General features: G+C 42.2%; 1 protein-coding gene across 1 annotated transcript in view; it reads right to left on the minus strand.

Moving 5' to 3' along the window:
• Window positions 1-514: 514 nt before the first annotated feature.
• INSYN1 (inhibitory synaptic factor 1) overlaps window positions 515-26,402 on the minus strand; it is a 57,994-nt gene continuing 32,106 nt past the window's right edge. The window contains exon 2 of the mRNA XM_001365354.4: window positions 515-1,364. Within this exon, the coding sequence (XP_001365391.1) occupies window positions 618-1,364 (747 nt within the window). The 3' untranslated portion in view covers window positions 515-617. The remainder of the gene's footprint in view (window positions 1,365-26,402) is intronic.

Raw genomic sequence — 26,402 nt, forward strand, 5'->3', positions numbered from 1 at the left:
TCAAATGATAAGGATGAGTCCCTTTAAACTTGAAATCTGCAAGCCTATGATAAGGGTGACTGATATTACCCCGAATCCAAGGGGAATTCTCATAGTGGGCTTCAGGGGATAAGGAACGGAAGCTCTACTTAGTTAACAGATGATGAAACTGGGTGGTTGGAAAAAGCTGGGTCTGGGCTGCTGTATCTCATCTTCCCCATTTTGTATCAGAGCTCTCAAGCTATTCCTGTCTTTTGTCCCAGATTAAAACATCAAATAAACTATTTCTCCTTGAGGTGGGAGGGACTGAAGATACCCCTTCCCATGGAGGTATTCAGTGTAAGGGAGGAGCAAAGCTCAACCCAAGTCGAGGTAGCTCTAATGAGGGCATTTCAGGCACTGTGGCAGGCTGGGGGCAGAGGTTTCGCACGGGGACCTTTCCAGATGCTCATGTCACACCCGGGAGGCAACCATCCACTCTGCTCAGAGGTAAGGCCAGCCCTGCCTAGAGGACAAGTTTGGGGAGTTCTTAGCATTTTTGTTTTTTGTTTTATTATGATTGGATTTGTTTAAATATATATGTGTATCTATTTCCCCCCCTGCCCACCCCACCCCCACGCCCACCCCTTTCACTCCTCTCAGTTTTTTCCTTTGACTTTCTGCCTGGTTGCTGCATATGGCAGGACAGTCTGGGTGCTTTTGTCCGACACCGTTTGGGTGCTGGTGTTCCGTGTGACCCTGCGGGCTTGCCCCGGCCCTGGGGTGAGTGTAGGGGCATGACTCCCATTTCGGCTTGTGAGGGGAGACCGCCGTGGCTTGCAGGATGCCAGGGGGGGTTTGAGGGGTGCCACATGGGGCTCTGTCTGTGGGGGGGTTGGGGAGGAGACTCCCCCATCCTCTTCCGTTTCTTCTTCACCCTCTTCTTCCTCATCATCACAGCAGAGGGCATGATAAAGCACCTTGTCACTGAAACGCACCCGCTCTCTGGTGCCAGGGGTCCTATGGGCCTGCCCACCCTTGGGAGGAGCAGGGGGGGGACAAGAGCTGAAGGCCTCCTCACTGGAGGAGTCAGGGGTCTCAACACGGGGCCCATTGGGGATAAGCACGCCTCCATTCATTAGCCTGTAGTCAGGGGTGGGAGCCTGTGGGGCAGGCTCAGGGCCCTCCCCTGGGTCTGAGGGGGTCGAGATGTCCAAGAAGGAGCAGAATTCCCAGCTGTCAGAGAGGACGTCTGAAGTCAGGAAATCCAGGTGGGCCAGGTCGAAAGCACCGATCCCTCCACCCTTCTCACTGCTGGATGAACTGCTGACCGTGGCTGTCGTCCAATCATCAGGCTCCGGCTCAAAGTCAAAATCTGACGTCAGCTTGTCTATCTGGCTCACCACCTGGTCCAGCATTCAGGAAGAGGAGACACAAAGGGAAATAGGGTGTCAAACACTTTCATGGTCCTCATCCCTCCAGCCCCTTCCCTTTTCACAGACTTCTAAGACTTAGAGCTGGAAGGGAGCTTTGAGTCCATCTGGTCTACCCCCTTCATTTTATACAGGATGAAACCGAGGTACCCCAAAATGAAATGACTTGCCTATGGTCATATATCTAGGTTCCAAGCTTGGATCCATTATTGAATCTACTCTACCAGAGCTGTCTCAGCATCCTCTCTCTTCTTTCTTCTGTCCAGTCTTTTGGTGTAGAAGAAAGAGTGAGAGTTGGAGTCATGGTGGAGTCCTGATTCCAATTGTATGACCAGGGGCAAGCCCTTAGTTTCCTTATCTATGAAATGGGGATAATGTCAGCTCAACCTGCTACACAGAATGGTTGGGAGGATCATGTAAGATCATAGATACAGACTTTGAAAACCATAAAATGCTATCATGAATATTCCCATTCAAGCCTGAAACCATTAGTATGATGGGACAATGGGAAGGCAGGGGTGGGCCGAGGGAGTCCACAAGGAGGTAGGAGTAGCAATGAGCCATGTATCCTAGGGGAGGGGATGGGGGTGGGAATGGTAGTAACCATTCTCATTTGCTTTTTTTTTTCTGGGGAAGAAGAACCAAGGCATAGGATGAAATGAGAGTGTCTAGGGAATGTCTAAAGCCAAGAACAATGCTTGGTTTCTCCCCCTAAATCACTCATATCCTTGCCCCATTCCCATCCTTGGGGCTTAAAGTATCAACCTTATAAGGCCTCTAGGAAGATTCACTAAATAAAAGACTTGACCCTGGGTTCTAAGCCTTGCTCATTCCAGTTAGCTTCCTGAGCATTCCAGGTCTTTATCTTCTTGTGTTCCCAGGGTTTTCTCTTTTACTAAATTTTAGACCTGGCCTACAATTTCAAATTCCTAGCCCTTGGCTGGAGACCTTGAACCCCTTGATCTTCCTGGTTCCTAAGCCTTCTTGGTTGACTTGGTTCAGTGATCTGTCAAACCCAGTCCTTGATCACCTTCCTTCCTTCTACTGCTGTATCTATACTCCATATCTAGATGTCTAATTCTGGAATCACCTTCCTCTTTGTGTTACTATGGAATAATAGTTAAAATTTGTATAGGCCTATTATGACTTAGCAGATATGTTTTTATTAATATTTTAAATATTGGTTTATTCTTACAAAATCCCTGGGAGATAGGTGCTATCATTATCTCAAATTTCCAGATGAGGAAACTGAGATAAATAGAGGCTAAGTGACTTGTCAGGGTCACACAGCTTGTAAGTTTCTGAGACTGGAATTGAACTTAGATTTTTCTGACTATAGTCTAGTACTCTGTGCACTGTGGTGTCCTCTTGCTGCTGCTTCTATCTTACAGAGAGCCTAAGGATGTCCTTGGAGTCCTTTATCTTTATATATACATTACCTCTTTTAATCCTCACAACAACCTTGCGAAGTGGATGTTATTTTTATTCTTGTTTTAGAGATGAGCCTGAGGCACATAGAAATAAAATGTGTATGTGTGTGTGTGTGTTTGTGTGTGTGTGTATGTAACTGGAAGAAGACACTGCAAATTCACAATTAATGTCTTGAGTCAAGATTAAACCCAGGACTTTCTGACTCTAAAATTCAGTATTATTCATGAAACCATGAGGGTATATGCTCTTTCATGTAGCATAGTGATCCGTATATACAGTAAGTGTTTAATAAATATTGACTAAATTGAGTGAGTCCTTTAAAAACCAACCCAGAAAGATTTTTGGCAGGTCCATTCAAAACAGGCTAAAAGGCAACAAGACCAGAGTGTTATAAATTAGAGGAAACAGAAAAGAATGATGTGAAATGGATACAGTGTTGTCACAGGAATAGCCATCAACAACAGAAGCCAAAAGGAAAGGGTCTAGGAGGGGAAAAAGTGACACCGCAGGTAAAAAAGGATATGATGTTGCAATAAAAGGAGCCAAAGGAAATGTTCCTGAGAAAGAAGCATTAACCAATCCCAATGGTCTAATTAACTTCTGTCAGTCCTTGGGGCACAGCACCATAGTGTTCAGGAGAATAAAACTGGTCATGGGTGGCAGGGGTGGATTGAAAAACCAAAGTGTATATGATGATCTTCTTGGCTATGTGCCCTATTAAAGCCCGGAAATATGGCAAAAGAACATCAGATGTGGAATCAGTATACTGAAGTCAAATCCTGGTTCACCACTTATTCCTTGTGTGTTGGGTAAGTTACCTAACTTACTCTAAGAAGAGGTTGGCCTAGATGAACTCCTTTTTATCCTTAACATTAAATGAAAATCTCCTCCTTTTCCCTCCTTCCTCTCTCTTCCTCTCCATCAACTGTATTATTTGTTGAGAGAAGCAATAACCCAAATTTGGAAAGCAATAAAACAACAATGATTTCTGTGTTGAGAGTCCCGTGCTAAAAAGTCTCAGAGTATGGCTCAGACGAACACAACAGAAAGAAGGATTCAAAATGAACACAGGCCAGTCACTGCCCACCAGGCACCTGGTCACCAGTGACCAGTGAATTCCCACAGCTGCCCACAAGTTCCCTCTACTGTAAGAAACCCAATACATAGAAATGTAAGGAGGCAAGAAAGTTAGGAAAGAGAGAATTAGACATTCAGACACAAAGATAAATACAAAGACATCAGAAAGACAAAGGATAGAGACTGGGAGAGACACAAAGAATAAGACAAGGAGACAGAAAATCCAAGAGCTTTCAGTTGAAGGAGGGAAATCCTTTTAGTGTTGTTTCCAAGGCTGAAGAGGAGAGGTCAGTTGGAACTGAGCCAATTTCCCTGCTTCCACCTCTGCAGGCAACAGCTAAGCATCTGCCAACAGGGAGCTGTCCACAGTTTTGAAATTAGGGTCAGTCTATATGGAATCATGAAAACCTAAGAAAACTGGGGCCCTGGTCTGAGAGTGTCTAAGCAAACAAATCCTTTATGTGAATTTTATAATTTTATAAAATGAAGACATTTTGGTGTGATTTTTTTTTTTTTGCTTTGCAAAAGTACTCTTCAGTTTATGAAAAGATTTCCCCAAGGCTCCCTCAAATAGCTGCTTTTCTTCTGATTTAAAGTGTTTGTTTATGGATGGATAAAAAAACTGACACAGGGATTAGGAGCAAGAAGAGTGGAGATATTCCAGGACGAAGAATTAGGAATCCTGACTTAGTAAAACTCCATTGGAAATTGAAAGGAAGTCTTTCTTTCTGAGACAGGGAAAAAAGAATTCAATGTATGAACACTTTTCTAGTAATACCTCCTTGATTCATTAAGAGAGACATTCCTGAATTTCTTTAGGGCATTTTCCCAAAGAACACTTTGTCAACATGGCCACCACCAATCATCAATGAACAAAGGTGAAAACTAGGATTATTTTTACACAGTTAAGACAATTGAAGTGTAGAAAGGGAAAGGGTCATGTGACAAGTATTGGGTTGATCTAGGCTTGAAATTCAAGGATTTAAGAATTCTGCACTCATTCCTGGGCCTTGTTAATTCACTTTGCTAGGACTGTGCCCTATCCCACATCAGGACACTTAATAGTCTATGCAGACTAACACCCAGGTTGTACATGCCAATAAATAAGCTTCATTTCATTCTGAGTTTAATTTCTTCACTAAAGTCCTCATCTGCCTTCTCATCATGGTGGAGAAGTGGTTCTGGGTTCTTAAGAGTTTAAGAAAAACAGCACAAATCCTGGCAGAATGTCATAGCAGAAAGTGTGTATATCACCTTAGCCAAATTTGTAGAGACTCAGAGCTACAGGGCCAACCACCAGGAGATGTTTTTTTTTTTTCCCAGTCACAGAAATTCATGAAACTCTCTACTAAGGTAAGGGTGATTATCTGTATCAGTGGAAGAAGCGCCCACATCAATGAGATCATGGATCTTTGTAAATATTAAATTTAGTATGTTCTTCTGGAGGAGGTGTGTTGCAAAGAATCCTGAGCTGGAAAGTCATAGGATGTGGATTCTGGTTCTTGCGTTTCCACTGATTTGTTGTGTGGACTTTTGGCAAATGATTTAACATCCCTAGGTCTCAGTTTCCTCATCTATAAAAAAGGTATAGTAAAACCCACTCTGTTTTCCAAGAGCGGTGTTGTAAGGACCAAGTGACCTTAGAAGAATGTGTTAAAGATACAGGCAGAATATGGGACATATTTCTGTAATGTTTCACTATTAAAAAGCCCTTTTTACATGCTTTAGCTCATTTCATTCTCACCAAAACTCTCTGTGAAGTAGATGGAGGGGGTCTTATCATGTCCTTTTTACAGACAAAGAAACTGAGATGAATGGAGGTTAAGTGATTTTCCCCTACTCAGAGTGGTATTATGTGTCAGCACCAGAACTTGAACTCAAGTTTTCTGATCTCGGATCTAATATTTTCAGTAGTACCATATCATCAGTCACCTTGTGAATTTCAGCCTGTATCTATACATCTAGCTTGGATTTAAATTCCTAGAGAATGGGGATTAGATCTATCTGACTGTATTAAATGTTGCTAAATAGATGTTTCATGATGATGGTTACCAAAAAGCCTGAACATTTCATTTCCTCCATCAAATCAGTAGGGGCCCATCCCAAGGAAATCAGACCCTACGGGTGTGTGGGCTGTGTTGGTGAAGGTACAGCATATGTGCCCTGGGGGCATGGAGGGGGCTACTCCATTCCCTCTCTCTACCCCTGCCTGAGGACAATTTTCATGTTACACCCCTCTACCAAGCCAAATGAAAGAACTTCTTCAACTCTCTGGGGTAATGGGGTGGGGGAGGACCTCACAGGCAGCTTGAAGTTGCAGTTTGAGCATAGGATCTCCAAAAGGTTCCCAACACTGCTCTTGGGTATGCTCTCTGCTTTCAATTCTCTTGGGAAAAGCAGTTCTCCTCTAGGCTACTTTGGAGAGGACAGAGAGAGTTCTAGAAGCCAGGGAGTTGAGCATTTGAACACAAGGGAATGGGAATAGGGAATCTCTTTCAAATGGGACCATATGGAGCAGAATTGATAGTTAATAATACTGTGAAGTCCAAGAAATTTGTTTTAGATTTCTGTACCTTGCCCTTGGGGATCTGACATCTTCTTTGTGGTTCCCATTTTTCAACTTCTATAGCCCTAGGACCTTCATGCTTTCCCTTCTCTATCAAATTTGCTTTGAGGTCAGTCAGTAAATTCTTAGTGTGACTTTTAGCTAATATATCTAGAGAGAGAAGGACCTCAGAGGTCTTCTAGTCCAAATCTCTCATTTTACAGATGAGGAAACTGAGGCTCAGGTTAAGGAAATTGCCCAAGGTCACAAGGTACTTAATTATCAGATTTAGAATTTGAAACTAAGCATTTTGACTCTAGAGCAATTGATTTTTCTATTCCCTAGGTCATATGCATTATACATTTGAGGCCTTCTTGGGAAACCAAGCATTTGGTAACCCTTCAAAGGAATCTCCGACATCACCTAGAATTACTGAAATGCAGAGGTAGACTGTATATCACAGGTCATCTCCTCACAGTTGCACCTATATAGGAATCCCTTCTATAATTTACTTGACACGTAGTCAAACAGTGCTTATTTGAAGACATCTAGGGAAAAGGAACCACTGCCTCCTAGGATAGAGCCCATTCCACTTTAAAGTATGCAATGCTTTGTGAAATAACACTGGAGATGGGAAATGGGCTTTCTTAGAAATCTAATGTCACCCTATAGAGGGAGCTGACTATTTTATCTAAGAGTCAGACTTTATACCAACCAATCTCTTTGTACCCCATGCTCCTTGCCCTTTAACTGGCACCCATAAATAATATCACAAGGGGAAAGCAAATAGAGCAGCAGAAGGTTGCCAATTTCCCAGTAAGGATCTGGCTGGCCACTCAGCCAACAAGGTATTATTATTATTTATTAATGGAGTGAGCATTTTGCTCCCCAAAGCCAGCTCTTCATACAGAGAGAAAAGGTAACCAAATCAATGAAACAGGCTTCCAAAGAGCTTGGACAAAGCCAGGCTTCAGCAGGCAAGGTGACCATTTAGGTTTAAAAGCCTGTTAGACTTTATCTCCCATGTGAGAAGACTGGGTTGGGGAGGACAGAAAATGGAATTGAAAGGTCACATCCCTATTACAAAACCAATACTGACTACCTAGTGCCTTTGAAATAAAATCTAAACTCTGCCTTTCAAGGGTCCCCTCAATCTGGCACCAACCTATTTTGCCTACTGTGTGAATTTAGGAAATCATTCAGCCACTCCAGGCCTCAATGTCCTTATCTGAAAAATAAGAGAAAGCCAGGTATGGTGGTCTTCTCACGTTATAATCCTTACTACTTAGGAATCTGAGGCTGGAAGATCTTTTAAGCTTGGGAGATCTGAACTCCAGTGGGCTAAATTGATCACATCTTCTCTAGATTAGACATCAGTATGGTGAGCTCCTAGGAGTGGAAGCTAATGAATTTCTAATGAGGAGTAACTGGCATAGGTCAGAAATGGACCAGGTCCAATTTTCTGTGTTTAGGTGGTCTATGTTGGAACAGAATCAAATGTGCCTTAAAACGTGTTGTAGGATTAGTGGATTATATGATTTAGAGCTGGAAGGCATCTTCAACATCATCCACCCCCGTCTCATTCAAGCTCTTTATTTTTTTTCTCTTTTTTTCCCCCCTGCACCTCCTTTTTAAAAAAGTAAATTTTCCTATCTCACCAAGGCTAGTAATGCTATTCACAGCCCAATCTTATTTCTTCCAGCCTTGTAGAGAGAGGGATATCCACTTTCAAATAGAAAGAAAAGAAAAATAAAGGAGTTTGATGAGATGGGGTATGGATGGTGACTTAGGTGCCTTCCTGCTCTAACCCTCAGGATATAATCATCCGACAGTACTTTGACCCTGTTCCAAAATAGAGCTCATAGGCCTGTAGTTACCTCCATTTGGCTATGCTAATTCTTATCACCCATACTTTGTTGCTCAGAATATTCCTTTCATATTCCACCTGCCTTCCTCTTTCCCCATCTAAATTGTGTGGTCCAGGGCAAATCATTTTCCTTATCCAAACCCAAATTGCATTTTTAAAGTGGGAAAGTTAGTTTAGATTCAATTCAACAAATATTTACTCCAAGTGTATACAGTGTACAAATTGTCATTTCCCTCAAGAGGCATACATTTTGCCAGGGAAATGCATGTGCATAAATAAATAAGATTATGATTTAAGTTGGGGGGGTGGGGAACTATAACTAATGAAGGTGATTAGAGATTAGGAAGGCTTCCTGTAGGGGGTGGCACATGAGCCAAGCCTTGAAGAAAGCTACAGATGCTAAAAGGGAGAGGGGAGGAGAGAGTGAATTCTAGGCATGTGGCCCAGTCTGTGGGAAGGTGTGGAGAGAGGATGTGGAATACTGAGTTGGGGGAACAGCTAGTTTGCGTGGATTGTGAAGAGCCGGAAGAGAAGTAATGTGAGTAAGTCTCGAAAAGCAGGTCGGAGCCAGACTGTGGAGGTTTTTAATGTTAGGCTAAGGAGTTCATATTTTTTTCCTAGGGGTAATAGGTAGCCACAACAGATTTGTAATCAGTCATGTCCTTGTCTGCTGGCCTCCCAGCTTGAACAATCTAGGAATTCTATCCTTCATAACCCAAGTCAGATCCAACCTCATGTAGGGAACCTTTTCTGATGACTTCTGGCATCATCACTCTCCCTTTTCTTGGATTTCTTTTAGAGTTTAGAGCCCTGATCTCAATTATACATTCATTAATTTTATCGTATATGTGAGTTTTGTTTTCTCAATGAAATTTGGAACTCTTTCCGGACGGGTCTAGGTCTTTCTTTTCTGTCTCTATCACAGCATAGCTTAGCATAGGACACAAGAAACCTTCAAGAAATATTGTTTTTTGGAAGGGTCTGGGGCCATAAGAAGTATGCAATTCATGCTGTATTTAGGGCTGGAGGGTAGTAGGAAAGGGAACCTTCATCAGCTAAGCTGAGGATGCTTCTAAGTAGAGGTGAGATTTTAGGAGTTTCTCTATAGCCTGAGCTCCCACCTATATTCAGCCCATTTTCTTGAATAGGGTTTAGAGTATTAGTAGAGGATTTTTTGGTGGGGAGATGAGAAGGGAGTGGCTATAATAGTATTCTTAATATCATTCAATCATTCAAGAAGGGATAGTGCACATCCATGAATATCTGGCAGATAGCCTCTTTCTCATCATCCCTAGGCTCCATTTGTCAGTTTTATAAAAGGGGATAAGGATTAGAGGACAATGGGGGCCATATAATTAAAGAAAAGGCATTAAGAAGCAGCAAGCTAGGAGCCTGAGCTTTAGTAGGTCAAGAGGTAGAAGCCCACAGGTCCTGACATTGTTGACAACTTGGGGACAAGTGAACAAACTTTTCCCCATTTGCCAGCTCTAGATAAATCAAAAGATCAATGTACAGATCCAAATGAGATCTCACTGATGATATCTGAGTCAATAATTCAGAATTTGGTGGAATGAAAGCTCTTCTTCCAAGAAAAAATCAGTTACAAAGGAAGTCCTTAAGTAGAGAGTTAAGTGTAGAGGACCTAGACCAAGGCTGAACTGGGGGATTTGTGGTGGATGGAGGGGAATTGCCTTAATCTTCAACCTTTCATCTGCCCCTTGCTACCAAAATGCCACTATTCTCTTCCATAATACATACCCCAGCTTCAGAATTTTCAATGACTCCCCACTGCTTTGTGGTCAGACCCCTCAGTCAGTCTGGCAGTTGAGGCTCTGCATAATGGGACCTGATCCAACTTCATTTCCCCTTATTTCCCAATGCACACAATTTATCCCAGGAAGTCATGTCTCCTCACTGACTTTATACTATGCTGGGGTGCTGGATCTTGGCTGTGAAGCCCTTGATCACCTGGATCTCCTGTTTGCCCCTCCAAACACCGCTGCAGAGGATTAAGCAGGGAGGGAAGGGAGGCTGTGACCACTACTTGGGAGACTATTGAGCCTCTGTGATTTCTACCCAGATTCAGGGTGTATAGGTCCTCTATTTCCAGGCTATGAGGGCATTTCCCTCTCAGGGGAAAATACAGTGCTGATGGCCTCACTCCTCTAATACCCATCCCTTGCAAAGACACTATTACACCATGGGAATGGAACCAGAAAAGGGAGGATGTCCACTCTATGGCAGGTCAAAAGACAAATGAACATACAAAATCTACCTGGGAAGTTCTCCATCCAGTGGTTTTCCCAGCTTTCTGACCAGAATAAGTCAAGGTAGTTTGTGGTTTGTTGCTTCCTTTTGTTCTCTGAATAGTTATCTTGGTCATCAAGAAACTTAGGAAATTTGTTGGGAAGGAGTCAGGAGAAGCAGTGTGGGTGAAGACAGAGGGTTGCATCTGGAGTCAGAGGACCTGGGTTGCAATTTCAGTTCTTCCTCACTTAATTGATTGTGTGAATGCAGACAAAGCATTAGGCATTCTAGGCCTCAGTGTTATCACTTATAAAATGAATGGGTTGGCCTAACTGATCTCCTAGGTCCCTTCCAGCTTTAAATCTATGGTCATATAACTTTGGCTCATCCTCACCAAACACAGCTGGTATCTCATAGACACTGTGCTGCATTGGCACAGCTACCCTAACAAATGACATTGAGGTCCATGGCCAATGGGAAATGAACCAAGGTCTATGGGAAGGCCCCCTTGGCAGGCCCACATTTCATAAAATGATAGGATCACCAATTTTGAGTTGAAAAGAGTCTTAGAGGTCCTTTCATTCAACCCCTTTGTTTTCCAGATGATGACACTGAGGCCCAGAGTAAGTTGCCTGTCTTCTGGCCTTTTCTATGCCCATTGACTTGTTCTTTCTGCCCCTGGGCTAGAGCTTCTGGATCATCATTTGCTGCAAGTCTGGATCTTAATGGACTTGGGAGACTAAGAGAACTTCTGGACATGATACTAGCAAAAGAACAGCAGAATCTCCTATAGACTCACATATGCTAATCATAGTCACATACACTGTACAGTTCTGTGTTGGGGAAATATGTTGCCTTCCTGACATTATCCTGTCTTCCCCAATGTCCATCTTCTTGGAGGTCAAATTACTGATCCAGCCAATCCCAATCATAAACCGAGACTGGGAGTAGACCAGTCCTGCTCTTTTTCCTGAAACTAGTGAAACTACTACTTTACCCATGTGGTCACTAGCCAATATCCCATTTACCTGATGACCTCAATCAAGGCAGATGTATTATTCCCTCAATCTCCACTCAGTAATAGTATAAGACTGGTCCTGGGCATCTCCATTATAGGTTACCTATATGTTCTGCTAGGGTTGGAAACTATATTCTCTAGGAATTTGTTGAGAAAAATGAATATAAGGGGATCAGTTACCTACCTACTCTATTGGAGGAACCCTTATACTGTTGAAAACAAAAGTGGGTGCTTACATATTTCCAACAACTATTCTGTTTTGATTTCCATCCTGATAAAAGAACCTGTATCTGCTGTCATTCATCTTCTACTTCCTGGGCCAACTAATTCATGCTAAACTTCTCCTGTGGAAAGTCTGCTACTTGGTAAGGACTTGGGAATGGAAAGGTGGCCTTCCAGATTAGCTTTGGCTAAATACAAATATATCATCATGCTGTTCAGGCTATGTAATATCCCCATACTCTTTCAGAGATACATGGACCTTGCTGCTTAAGATCTGCTATACTGTGGGGAAGTGATATATTTTGAAAACATATTAATTTATTTAAACACATCCTTCTGGGAGTACCTACATGGTTCCATGTGGTCCTTAAACACTTACGTTGGCATAGAATATGATCCAAGTTGAATTGATGTCATTTGGAAAAGATGGCAATGGATTTCATGGGGCACTAGAAAGACTCAAGTCAGAAAATAGAGCTTTCAGAACAGAGGTGGTCTTGCAATGAAGATTCTTAGTACTGGAAAGACATTGCAGTGGTTGCTAGTATTTGTGCTTTGTCTTTACTGCTATTGTTTCTGGGGGGTCCTTCATGATGGGACTATTGATGGATCTACTAAAATCTAGCCCATTCTGCACATGAATAAGGATAGTAATCAAACCCAACAGGTGGTCATTCAGCCTTTGTTTGAAGACTCTCATTGAGGAGGAAATCACTAGATCATAAGGCAATTTACTTAATTATTGTGGAGCTCTCATTTTTCCTTACACCGAGTCGAAATTGTCCAGATGGTAACTTCCACCCATTGTTTCCTGTTCTTTTCCTCTTGATCAAGCAGAACATGTTCAATCCCTCTTCCACTAAAAAGTCCTTTAAATACTTGATATATATCATGCTAGTCAGTCAACACACATTTATTAAGCACTTACTTTGTGTCTTAGCCCTGTGCTAAGCACTAGAGATTCAAAGATAGGTTAAGAAAAACAGTACCTTATTTTGAGGAGCTCACAATCTAATGGGGAGACAACATACAAACAACTGTGTGCTTCACAAGATATATACAGAATAAATTGGAGACAATTAACAGAGGGAAGACATCTAGATGAAGAGGGATTGGGAATAGCTTATTTGATTTTAGCTGGGATTTGATTTTAGCTGGGATTTGGAGAAAATCAAAGAAGCTAGGAGATGGAGATTGAGGAAGAGAATTCTAGACAAGGGGAACATCCAGTGAAAATGCCTGCAGTCAAGTAATGAAATGTCTTCCAGACTTATCATTGCTAGTTACTTCAGCCTTTTCTAAACTTGAGTCACTTCATCATTCTGGGTGCCCTTCTTTGGATACTCTTCAGCTTATCAATGTCACTTCTAAAGTGTGGCTCTCAGAACTGAATGAAAGACTCCAGATGTGGTCTGACTGGGGTAGAAAACAGTGGAAGGAGATCACCTCCCTTTCCTCTGTATGTTATGCCTCACAGAATTCAACCTGTGATTGCATTTGCTTTCTTGGCTGCCATATCACACCAGGGACTCATATTGATTTTTAAAGTCCATTAAAACCTCTAGATCTTTTTCAGAGTAACTGCTATCTAGTCATCCCTCTTTCACCTTCTACTTGCAAAGGTGATTCTTTGAATCGAAGTGCTTGACTTTACATTTCTTCTTGGTAAACTTCATTTTATTAGGTTTCACTTTGTTTACCCATTTGATCTTGATTCTTTTTATTCCAATGTGTTAGCTAGTCCTGCAAAATTTGCTTTAGCTGAAAATTGACAAACATAACATCTATGCCTTGTTACAATTCCATGATAAAAATATTAAGCAGAACAGGATTGAGCACAGCTGCCTGGGGCTCTTCAATGGAGCTCTCCTTCCAAGCTGACATTGAACAATTAATGACTACTTTTTGTGTCTTGCCATTCAACTGGTTCTGAATTCACGTAACTACATTTTCACCTAGCTTGCATCCTGCCATCTCAACCAGGGGAAATTTATAAAATGTGTAGCTAAAATTAGGGACACCATATCTATGGCACTCTTTTCATCTATCAATCTAGTAACCCTGATAAAAAAGGAAATGGGGTTAGTCTGGCACAACTCGTTCTTGCTGAGGTCATGCTGGTTCTTTGTGTTTGCTGCTTCTTTTTCTAGATGTTCACTAAACATTCATTTTATGATGAGTTCTATAATTTTGCCAGGAATCAAAGTCAAGCTCACTGGTTTATAGTTTGCAGATTCAATTCTCCTCCTTTATTTTATTTTTTTTTAAATTGGAACATTTGCCCTTCTTCAGTCTTGCGGCACCTCTCCAATTCTCTGTGATCTTTCTAAAGATCACTGACAATGGCTCAGCAGCCCCATCTGTCAGTCCTTTCAGTACCTAAGGAAGTTGTTCACCTGAGCCAGGTGACCTGAACTCATCAAGGGCAGCCAAGTGCTCTCTTATATCTCCTTATTTATCTTGGGTATCAACTTTCTAGTGCCCATTTTTTGTTCTGTCCTTTTCAGTCCAAAGATCTTTCTCTTTGGCAGAGAAAATAAAAGCAAGATAAAAATTGAGCAGCTTCCCCTTCTCTTCATCATCCATTATCATTAGCCCATCCACACAGCACGGTTGTCCTATTTCTTCTATGATGCTCCTTCCACTACCCTCCATTATGGTTTATAAAGGTCTTTTTTCTTATCCTTAGCTTTCTTCAAAAGTCTTGGTTTGTTCTCACTTTTAGCATACCTGATGATATTATTATATGTCATATCTTCTATTTTTAAAAATCCATCCTCTGTAACCTATCTTGTTTCTATCTTCTGAGCATTTAAAACAAAATAGAAATTGACAGACTGGTGAGGTCCCTGTGCATCCATATTTCAGACAACCTCTTATTTTTCCTCCTCATTAGAATAATTTGATTTTAAATCCTCAGCATCCAATCCTTTAAAACTTCCCTTCTTTCTTGAGTGAAATTCCCTTTGAAATACTGAGAGGCATTTCACAGGGCCCAGAAGCCTACAGTCACTTTCAGCAAATTCCTATGGTGACCCTACTGTTGATTTACTCAGACTCTGCCCTGAAACTGAGACCTGGCACAACAGATTGGTCCTTTTCGAAGCTGTCTCTAGATCCAGTCCATCATGGTCCTCTGCCTACTTCTTAAGTAAGTTAGCATAACTGGGGAAGATTTATCCCATCTAATAGTGAGTGACAGTCCTTTGTTGTCAAGGCTGTCCTATACACACACACACACACACACACACACACACACACACACACACACGGATATTTCCAAACTTCCTGGAAGCTGGATAGATTGATCAGCGAAGCCCTTTTTAAATATTGTTTACATTTTTTACATTTCCTGCATCCTAGGGTGTGGTGCCCTATGGACCAACTTCTTGTCTTGTGAGTCAGCATAGCTTTATTTCTCTGATCAGTCATCAACATGGCTATTCCCATCTCTGAGAAACTTTGCCGGTACTCTCCTCAACCTGGAATGCCTAAGCATGCTTAAGCAGCAGCAGCAGCGAGGTCGGAACACCAACACCCCAAGTCAGCTGAAAGCTAACCAATCCCTCAAACTCAACAGGGAATTGGTTTCCAGTGGGTTCCTGCACATGTGCTCCTACCCCCAAGAGATTCTTCCTGGGAAGTACTCCACCTATGCCATGTCTGTTCAGCTGCCACATGTGGCAGAGTTTTCAAACCCCTGAGCACATAAGGAATAATGTTAGCTGCTAATGTAAGACCTATAAAATATGTTCTTGTGGGAAATAATTTGGGCTACTGCAAACCCTTTCCATAATACAGTAGCCACTGGCAGCAACAATAACTGGATTTTACCAAGGACTTGACACTGTCCTAAGGCCAAGATACCATATTAGAAATGGTCAATGTGCTGACAAAGAAGGCTCTCTTTATTCCTTGAAATAGTCTTCTGATTTCCAAGTCTTGCTTCTTCATCCTGGATATATTACAACTCTTTAGTTTTCTGCTTTCCTATATCTCAGATCGTGGTTCTTGGTTTATACCTTATTTTTGGTCTTGATTATGCCTGCCAATTAAGATTCACTTTTCTGTTACATGACTCCCCCCGTTTGCATCAATTATTTCCTGAAGTGGTACCTACGATGTGACATCACATAGGACCTACAAGACTTAGTAGTGCTCCTGGCAGAATTGGCTACAACTCACTAAGCCACTAGTAAAAACTCCTTTCCCACAGATGGTGAGTTTCATATCTGATCGTTCCCCACCCCAAATGGTCCCTGCAATGGGAAAGGTGGAGTCTATTCTCCAGGATGGAAAACTTCAAAACCTCTCTTCTAGATGACCAGAGTTATGCAAAAGCAGGCAGTGGGGACTGTCCATTAACACTGAGTGACTTTAAAGGTCATGATTTCGAAATCTCACGATGATCTGCCTACATGGGGAAATTCTTCTTTAACCCTTACCTTCTGTCCTAGTAACAACTCTAAGACAAAAGAGCACAGAGCTAGGCAAACAGGGTTAAGTGACTTGCCTAGGATCACACAGGTAGGAAATGTCTGAGGCTAAATCTGAACTCAGGTTCTCTTGTCTCCAGACCTGTGTTCTATCCACTGAGCCACCTCACTGCCCCCTCATGTGAGGAATTTCTATAGTTGGCCTTCCAGTTATAGATCTATGCTCCTATGAACTTCATAGGACTGGATGACTCTGCTGTGACCTGAATACCAAGAGCCAGAGCTTTTCTCTTGTGATGATTAGTGGGCAGGAAGAACTTTCCATCAAGATATCTCTGTATTCCTAGAGGTCCTGGGGTTGTCTATTATACCTTATAGACCGAGAAGGTTATGAACCCAATGATAGAACTAAAGTCCATATTTGGAACTTAGTCAAAAAATTATTTAACAGCATCCCCAGCAAACCCAACCCCTTTGGAGCCAGGATGGAGCCAGAGCTGGCTCACAGCATCTCTCTGATGTCCTAAGTAGAAGGGAGGGGGATGTAGCCATGTCCCCTTATTTAAATGCTGCCTGATTCTCAAACTATCCATTTTGGGAAGTTGTGACTCTTTGGATCTACTCTACTTTACACCTTTTTTAGGTTACTTCTTAGAAATTCAGTCTATGTCTACATCTGCTAATAGCTTTATCCTGACTACTTTCATATGTATGTGGACTGCTTGCCCCTTAGGATGATACCTGACTGCTTAGATTCAAAATATCTTAATATCCCTAAAGTGTGGGGTCCTGATCTCCTAATTTCTTGCACTACAACCTATTCTACTGATTCCTTCACCCATTTAGCTGCTTCACCAGACTCTAGTGTAGATAATGAAGCCAGGATTGGCGATCTCTTATAGCCTCACTGAGACAGCTTGTTGGCATAGTGGATAGGGAGCTGGATTTGGAGTCAGGGGTTCAAATCTTGCCTTGGATACTTCCCAGCTGTGTAATGCTAAGAAAATCACTTTGCTCTTTTCAGACTCAGTTTTCTTACCTGTAAAATGGGAATAATAATAGCACTTACCTCCCAGGGTTGTTGGGAAGATCAAAAGATAACATATGGACTAATATGCAAACTTTCAAATATTATATAAATGCTGGTTATTTATTATTATTGTTATTGTTATTATAACTGTCAGGCCACATCAGAATTGCCCTATAATGCTAGGAACCCCTTTGGTGTGGGACAGGACACTGACCTGAAATGTTCTCCTCCAATACAAGTTGCAGCTAGAAAAATATTACCTATCATTCATAACAGTGGCAGCTAGGGGGGCAGCTGGGTAGCTCAGTGGATTGAGAGCTAGGCCTAGAGATGGGAGGTCCTAGGTTCAAATCTGGCCTCAGACACTTCCTAACTGTGTGACCCTGGGCAAGTCACTTGACCCCCATTGCCTAGCCCTTACCACTCTTCTGCCTTGGAGCCAATACACAGTATTGACTCCAAGACGGAAGGTAAGGGTTTAAAAAAAAATAGTGGCAGCTAGGTTGTTCAGTAGATAGGGTGCCAGGCCTGGTGTCAGAAAGACTTCTGGTTGAATCCAGCCTTAGAAACTTCCTAGCTGTGTAGCCCTGGGCAAGTCACTTAACCTTGCTTGCCTTAGGTTCCTCATCTGTAAAATGAGCTAGAGAAGGAACTATTTCCAGTATATTTTTTCAAGAAAATCCCAAATGGGATCGCAAAGAGACTAACTGACAAGGACTGAACCACAACAATTCCTCATCATTCACTTTTACCTCTCAGGACCTCAGTTTCCCCATATGTAAAATGAGGGAGTTGGACCACATATCTTTTAAGTTCTCCTTTATCTCTTAATCAACGATTCTATGAAAGATCTGGAAGGTAACTTAGAGGTTAGCTAGTCCAACCTCTTCATCTTCCTGAGGTACAGAAGGAAGTCCAGGGACTCTCCTGAGGTCAGACAGGTAGTAAATGGCACGAAAGGGATTCAAAGAATTTCTGAGTTGGAAGAGACAGCAGAAGTCAGCTAGTCCAACCTGTGCCAGAACAAGGATTCTCTTCACTCCATACTTCATAACTGATTGCAAGGAAGACCTTTGCTGATGGGGAGAACAACGAATGGTCCATTTACTTCTGGAAATCTTCCTTGGGGCACCCTCCACCCCTCACTTCTATCTTTTTCTTTTATCAAGGGAATAACATTAAAAAACTTTTACCCCTCTTCTGCATGACAGCTATGACATCCCCCCTAATTCTCCTCTTTTCTACAGAAGGCATTTAAAACAATCTTGTGACTTAATCTTCGGGGTTTTAATCATAGTTTTTGCTCCTTTCTCATTATGCTCCAATTGGTCAATATCTTAAAAAAAATTCTTACCTTCTACCTTAGTATCAATTCTAAGACAGAGGGGCAAGGGCTAGGCAATTGGGGTTAAGTGACTTGCCCAGGGTCACACAGCTAGGAAGTGTCTGAGGTCAAATGTCCAGCTGCAGGATGGAAAGTAAGGGTTTAAAAAATAATTGTAAATTCACAGATAGGAGCAGCTGGATGGCTCGGTAGATCGAGAGCCAGGACTAGATATGGTAGGTCCTGGGTTCAAATCTAGCCTCAGACACTTCCTAGATGTATGACCCTGGGTAAGCCACTTAACCCCTATTGCCTAGCCCTTACTGCTCTTCTGCCTTGGAACCAATACACTGTATTGATTCTAAGGCAAAAGGTAAGGATTAAAAAAAATTCATAGACCTCAGGTTAAGAACCCTTGACCTGCTCCAATATATAATGTAGGGGAAAGGATTTTAAAATTAAAGTCAGGAATTCACTGCTCAGAACAGGTATAAAACAACATGCTCAGTTTGGGGTGCCATACTTTAGGAAAGATATTAACAGGCACAGCCAGGTAGTAACTCTGGAATCAGGAGGTCTTGGGTTCAAATTTGACCTAATTTAAAATTATTATTCAGAGATGGCTTTACTAAGCTGAAAAGGTTAAGAATTCCTGGTCTTGCTGCTTCCTAAAGTTCTTTCCAGCTCTAACATTCTGAATTTCTGTGAGTGTATGAGATGGTGTGTGTGTGTGTGTGTGTGTGTGTAAGGATGTCTTACACTCTGTGATGATGTCAGTGTGAATGTGAGAGTCTATGTACTTGTGAGTGGGTGTGGGGTGTGGGTAAAGATGTCTGCCTCATTCTCAGAGCTGCTTTGCATGAATGTAAGAGGTTCTGAAGGTTCTGGCTTCTTCCTCCTCTTCCCACACCTAAATCCGCACCCATGTTGTCTCCTCCATATGCGCATGTGTATGTGCATGTGTGTGTGAGGGAGAGTTTTTATTTTTGCTTTCTTATTCTCAGAGTTTAGTACAGTGAGTGGCACATAGTAGGCATTTAAACCATGCTTTCTGACCTCCATGCATTTGATTTTATGTATATAAACATATTATTCTGGGAAGGGGTCTATAGGTTTCACCAGACTTGCTGCCCAAAGGGGCTGTCACCCCAAAAAGATTCAGAGTCCCTGTCATAGAGAATTGCCTCAATTTACCTTTTTGAACTCTGCCCCTGGGCTGTTTACTCTTCCTGGATGCTAGTTTCAGCTTTGTCCCCTAGAGTCACACTTTCTCTGAGCTGGACAACCCACTCTCCATGATGCCTCCCCAATCATATTCATCCAGTTGTACTGCAGACTCCTGAATGGATCCACAGTGGGCCATGGCATCCAAAAATGCTAAGAAGTTCTTTGTTCTTGTTCAGTCATTTCTGCCTCTTCATAATCTCATTTGGGGGTTTTCTTGGCAAAGATCTTAGAGTGCTTTGCCATTTCCTTTTCTAGTCCATTTCACAGATGAGGAAACTGAGGAACACAGAGTTAAGTGAATTGGCCAGGGTCACACATCTAGTAAGTAAGTGTCTGAGACCAGATTTGAATGTAGGAAGATGAATCTTCCTAATTCCTGGTCTGGTGCTCTATGGTGCTATCTAGCTGCCTACTAATTCACATATAGCATCCAGAATGAAGTGGTAGCCTCTGTGTACTCTGCCCTGGTCAGACATCATCTGGAGGATAGGGCTCAGTTCTGGGCACCCTGCTTTGGAAGAACATTGACAAATTGGGGCCTGGTCAGACAAAGATCATACGAAGCAGACAAAGAGTCTGGATGGAGATCATGTCCCACAGGTACTCATTGAAGAAAATGGGGATGTTGAGCCTGGGGAAGAGAATACTTAGTGGGAAGGGGAGGTGATAGTTGCCATCAAAGATTCAAAGGGTTATATGGAAAAGGGATTAGAATTCATCTATTTAATTTCAGAAGGCAGAACTTTAACCAACGGTTAAAAGTGAGAAAGAGTAAGATTTTGGCTTCCCATAAGAAAAGACTCCTAAACAATCAGAATCATTGGAAAGTGAAAAGGGGCTTCTAGAAGCAAAGGCTACAGGATCACTCATTGGGGGTTTGGAGAGGTGAACCCTTTTTAGGTATGAGTTAGATTAAATGGTCTCTCAGGTTTCTTTTAGCTCTTAAGTTCTATGGCCCTCTTGCCCCATTTCTTTCACCAATTCCTAGGTTACTTCCCATAAATATCCATCTGCTTTTTCCATACTTCTGGGTACTTTGGTTCCCATGATCCTTCTTCCAAACAGTAACGCCATTCATGACTTGAAATTCTGAAGCCTGGACTGACACTGTGATTGCCAAAAATCCATTTACCCTCTCTGGTATTAGTAAACTAGATGGCCTCTGAGGTTCTTTATAGTTCCAAGTCTTATGATTCTGGTCATAACTAGACTTAGCTTAAAGTCCTACCCTATTCTCAGATCTGAATCCTATGGTCAACCTTTCTGGTCTTAGGGAGCCCATCTGGTCTTATATAACATCACATATAGTCTTGCATAGCCCAGTCTGGCTCATTCCAGGAAGCTCATTGAGAATCAATGAATAGGCTGGAGCAAAGTTAGTCTAGATTCAGCCCCAAGCCTTGCCCCTTAGCTCTTCCCTGTTCCAGAAATAAGTGTATGGTAAGAAGAATCAGGGAGTAGCAGCTATAACTTCAATGAGAAATAATACTGATTTTGGTACCAGAAGACTTTGGTTCAGATCCTGCTTCTCCCAGTGACTATGTGTGTGACATGAGTTCACTTTTCCAGAATGTGCAAAACCAGGGAGTGGGCTAAATGACATCTAACATCCCATACAGCTTGGAGAACTACAAAACCATTGTTATTCTTGAGTTTAGGACTTTGTAGAGGGTATGACAAAGGATGGCCAACCCCTGGGTTGGGAATTAGAGATTATAAAATAATTTGAGATCCTAGGAGAAGATATATCTGGACATTCCCTTTGAGTTTTCCAAAGGAAATTGGTGCCTGAACCCCATTTTATTAGTACAATACAGTTCTTTGCTTCCTTCTCTCTCTCTCTCTCTCTCTCTCTCTCTCTCTCTCTCTCTCTCTCTCTCTCTCTCTCTCTCTCTCTCTCTCTCTCTCTCTTTCTCTTCCCCTCCCTCCCTCTCCTTCCTTCTCTTCCTTCCTTCCTTCCTTCTCTTCCTTCCTTCCTTCCTTCTCTTCCTTCCTTCTCTTCCTTCCTTCCTTCCTTCCTTCCTTCCTTCCTTCCTTCCTTCCTTCCTTCCTTCCTTCCTTCCTTCCTTCCTTCCTTCCTTCCTTCCTTCCTTCCTTCCTTCTCTTCCTTCCTTTCTTCTTTCTTTCTTTCTTTCTTTCTTTCTTTCTTTCTTTCTTTCTTTCTTTCTTTCTTTCTTTCTTTCTTTCTTTCTTTCTTTCTTTCTTTCTTTCTTTCTTTCTTTCTTTCTTTCTTTCTTTCTTTCTTTCTTTCTTTCTTTCTTTCTTTCTTTCTTTCTCTCTCTCTCTCTCTCTCTCTCTCTCTCTCTCTCTCTCTCTTTCTTTCTCTCTCTCTCTCTCTCTCTCTCTCTCTCTCTCTTTCTTTCTTTCTTTTCTTTCTTTCTTTCTTTCTTTCTTTCTTTCTTTCTTTCTTTCTTTCTTCTTTCTTTCTTTCTTTCTTTCTTCTTTCTTTCTTTCTTTCTTTCTTTCTTTCTTTCTTTCTTTCTTTCCTTTCCCTTTCAATATAATTATTTTCCTTTGTAACTTTATGTATCTTATTTTATGCTTTTAAAAATGCCAGTCCGAGATGGGGTCTATGGACTTCACTGGACTGCCAAAGGGACCCAAGACATCACTAAGATTAAAGACCCTTAGGATGATATAAAGACCACTGGATTTTTAACCAGAGGAATGAGTTTAAATCCTAGCTCTGCCATTTACTATGTGTATGACTTTGGCTAAGTCACATAGATTCTCTAACGAGAAAATGAATGGGTTGGACTAGCTAATGTCTGACATCTTAGGATCTTGTAATTTTTCTTCCTTACTAATGATCAAGCCATAGCTGCTGTTAGCATCCTAACCCTGGTTTTCCTCCAGAAATCAGTTGCATCAACATCTGTTATACTTTGAACCCACTGATACATGGGTTCAGTGGATACAAATTATTTTCCTGCCCAGGTCACAAAGCCAGAATTCCAACTTCAGACTTCAAGATGTAGGCTGCATCCTGGACGGTACTGCCACCTGGGAGTTAGTCAGTCATCACCAAACATTTATTATGTGCTTACTATGTGCCAGGCGCTGGGCCAAGTGCTGGGAGTGGGGGCATGAGAGCCAGAGTACCCAGCAGGAGTCTTAAAATGTGTGTAAGCCCTTCATGACTCATCTGAAAACATTGTTTAGTGTCTCCTGCCCTGAGCAGGGGACAAGTATGAGCGATGGAGAGGAAATAGAGTAGGACCTCTTAATCTTTTCTGTGGCCTCATCAAGCCTATGGGCCCATCTCAGAATAATGATTTTAAATACATCTAATAAAATATGGAAGATTATGAAGGAAACTAATTATACTGAAATACAGTTATCAAATTGTAGAAAACAAAACCAAGAGTGAGTCCAAAAATCCCTTGGATTCGAGGATTTCATCCTGGTCTTGGCTTGGGATGCTTCGCTATTGGAGAAAGGAGAATTGGCCCTGGAGGCCAGGATCCCTTGATGCCTGATGCTTATTACTAGGACTGGACACTTCCCTGGTGTAAATCTTGAAATTTCTCAGACTTGTGAATGTTAAAAATTTCCACATTGAGGAATCCTTGATTGGAACAAATTCCCTACTGGAAACATTCCCCATTTTGATGTGAGAACTCGCCAGGATCAGAAATGGGAGGACCTCTACTCCATCCATACTTAAGACTGCTTTAGAGGAGAAAACTCCTTGCTAAACAATGAAAGTACTTGGACCCATGCTTATGATGAGGCAGGGAGTTCTTTGAGCCATGCCTGTTTTTAGAATTGATACAATGGGATGCTAGGTACCTAAAAAGGTCCGTCAAGTTTTCTCTTAATGAGATTAGTCGACTCAGCTGTGTTTTCTCTGGTTCAGACTTACTGAGGGGATTAGTCGACACAGTAGCATTTTCTCTGGTTCAGACTTACTGAGGAGATTAGTCAACTTAGCGGGAATTCAGATGGGCTGTCCTTTAAGAAACATTTACGGTGATTAGTAGATGGAAGAACTTAGGGGAGGTGACATAGGGAAAAAACCCCTATATAAGAAAAGGTATCTCTTCAGCAAAGGAGATTCCTTAGATCCTTGGAGGCTTGGAGATAGGATCCTTGGGTCCTTGGAGATAGATCCTTTTGGAGGAGGCCCTTTGAAGATCTCTTGAGAAGAAGTCCCTTGGGAGGCTGACTCTGGCTGGAACTCCCTCTGGGGAGACTCTGTTCCCTAGACATCCTTGCTTTAGACAAATCTTGTGGTGAGTGATAACTGACTGGTTTCTCTCTTAAGGCTTAGGCCTGGGTTGGCCAGGCCTGCCCTGGGCCGACCTATTCTTTTCTCATTAATACCTTTTCTTACTCTTTCTCCTTTTCTTTAATTCCTCATTGTATTATTAATTAAATTCTCTATAAAACCCAGTTGACTTGGGCATATTCATAATTGGGAATATATTCCCTGGTGACCACCTTATATTTGATTTAAACTCAAGACACTGTAGTGAAACATATTTCCTGCGGTCACAATTTACTCACCCACTCTTATATCTAGCATAATTTATATCTTCCACCATTTTAACTCACTACAGTTTATGTCTCTAACTATTTTAAATATAACAGTTTATGACATCAACTATTTTAATTGTTACACTGGGGAGAGGAGGAGTGAAGCTGGGGGAACCTTGATACTCCTCAAGCCCTGGTGCCTCTGGGAAGTCTCTAGGTTCAGTTTGCTCACCTTCTTCCTCTCTTACCCCCATTCCTCCAACCTCACTGCCAGCTCTCCTGCCTCATCAGCGTCTGCTGCACGTTGCAGTCCTGTAATTGTTAATTAGTGATGAAGCACCTGGCCCAGCAGGAGCGAAAGAGTACACAGTCAGGTCAGGACTTTGAATGATGGGAAAGAGAAGGGATATGCACTTCCCTGTTTAACTTAAGGAAGGGATTGGAGGGTATTATGATGATTCCCATTTTACTGATGAGCAAGCTGAGGCTTGGAAAGGTGGTAACTTGTTCATGGTCACATCTTTTATTTTTTCTAAACCCTTACTTTCTGTCTTAGTAACAACTCTTAAGACAGAAGGGCAAGGGCTAGACAATTTGGAGTTAAGGGGCTTGCCCAGAGTCACAGAGCTAGGAAGTGTCTGAGGTGAGATTTAAATCCAGGACCTCCCGACTCCAGACCTAGTACTCTATACACTGTGCTACCTAGTTGCCCCCCTGGTCACATATTTTCCTTATTTCTTTTTTTTTTAATTTAATTTTATTGATTAAGAAAAATTCTCCATGGTGACATGATTCATGTTGTTTCCTTTCCCTCCTCCCACCCCTTCCCATAGCCAATGTGCAATTTCACTGGGTTTTACATGTGGTCACATATTTTAGAAAATGTCCTAGGCACAGTTTGAATCAAAGTCTTCCTGATTCTCTAGGCCTTACTGAAATTGTAGAGAGCCTTGAAATTATAGAGATGTCCCTTCTGTCTCCCATCATTTGATGACCTCTGTTGAGAGGCAGGCAAGAAAGAAGCATTTAGTTAAATACCTGATTTCTAGTCCTAGCATCTTGATATGCCCTATCATAAGACCATGGATCTGGAGGGATTTTGGAGGCCAGATGGTGTAATGCTCCATTTTACAGATGATAAAACTGAGGCTCTGGGAGCTTAAGTGATTTACCCAGAGCCTCGTAGGGAGTAAGCACCAAAAAGAAAGGACCAGAATTCAGGTCCTCTGATTCCAGAGGCACATTTCTTTCTATTTAACCATGCAATCTTTCATTTAAATCTGTCAACTTCAGTTTCCCAATATGTCAACTGGAAATAGTCATTCTGGCCCCACTCATTTGACAGGACAGTTATAGTCACGAGAGAATAGATCTAAAATCACTTTGCAGATAGAAGGCGCCATTATCATTCTGGGGCATGTGTCAGATTTTGGAACTGCTGCTGACCTGAGGCCCTGCTCCCCTCCTCCAAGGCTGGCCAGCCCATTGTGAGCCTCGACTTAGGGCTGCCCGCCCCATTGAAGCCACCAGTTCCATTCATGGAGGCCCAGCTGGTGGGAGTTCGGACGAGTGACTGATTCACCACTCACACCCGGGAAGCTGTGAAGCAAACATATTCTGAAAATATAGCTTTTCAATGCATGCTGGCACTTCCTGAGCTGCCTGCTGGCTCTGGGCATGATTCTGGGAAAGAGAGTTAATGCAGGACCTCAATGGGGAGATCTCCTTGGGTACTCACAGTCACTGGTGACAGTCTCTGTCTGCCTCTAGCATGGCCACTTATTCAGTTATCGGAGAAAGAGCCAGGCTGGAGCTGCCCTTAGTGACCTGGCAAGAGTGGAAGGGCTGAATAGGAGAAGAGGAGAGAGAGGGGGGAAATGGTGGGGCAGGGCCACCCTTTTATAGGCAGAATAAAACAATAATAATTACATCCTCCATTTAGAGGTTTCAGGTATAAGTAGCTGCCAGCATTATGTTTGTATGTATGTATGTATGTAGCCATTCCCCATCCCACCATGATGCTGTTGGGAACAGAGGCTTTAAATGTGGGGCACCTCCCATCCATGGAGTCTTTGAAGGTTGGAATCGCCTTTCTGGGACTGCCCAGG

The sequence above is a fragment of the Monodelphis domestica genome, chromosome 1, assembly GCF_027887165.1.
Source record: "Monodelphis domestica isolate mMonDom1 chromosome 1, mMonDom1.pri, whole genome shotgun sequence".
Taxonomy (NCBI): domain Eukaryota; kingdom Metazoa; phylum Chordata; class Mammalia; order Didelphimorphia; family Didelphidae; genus Monodelphis; species Monodelphis domestica.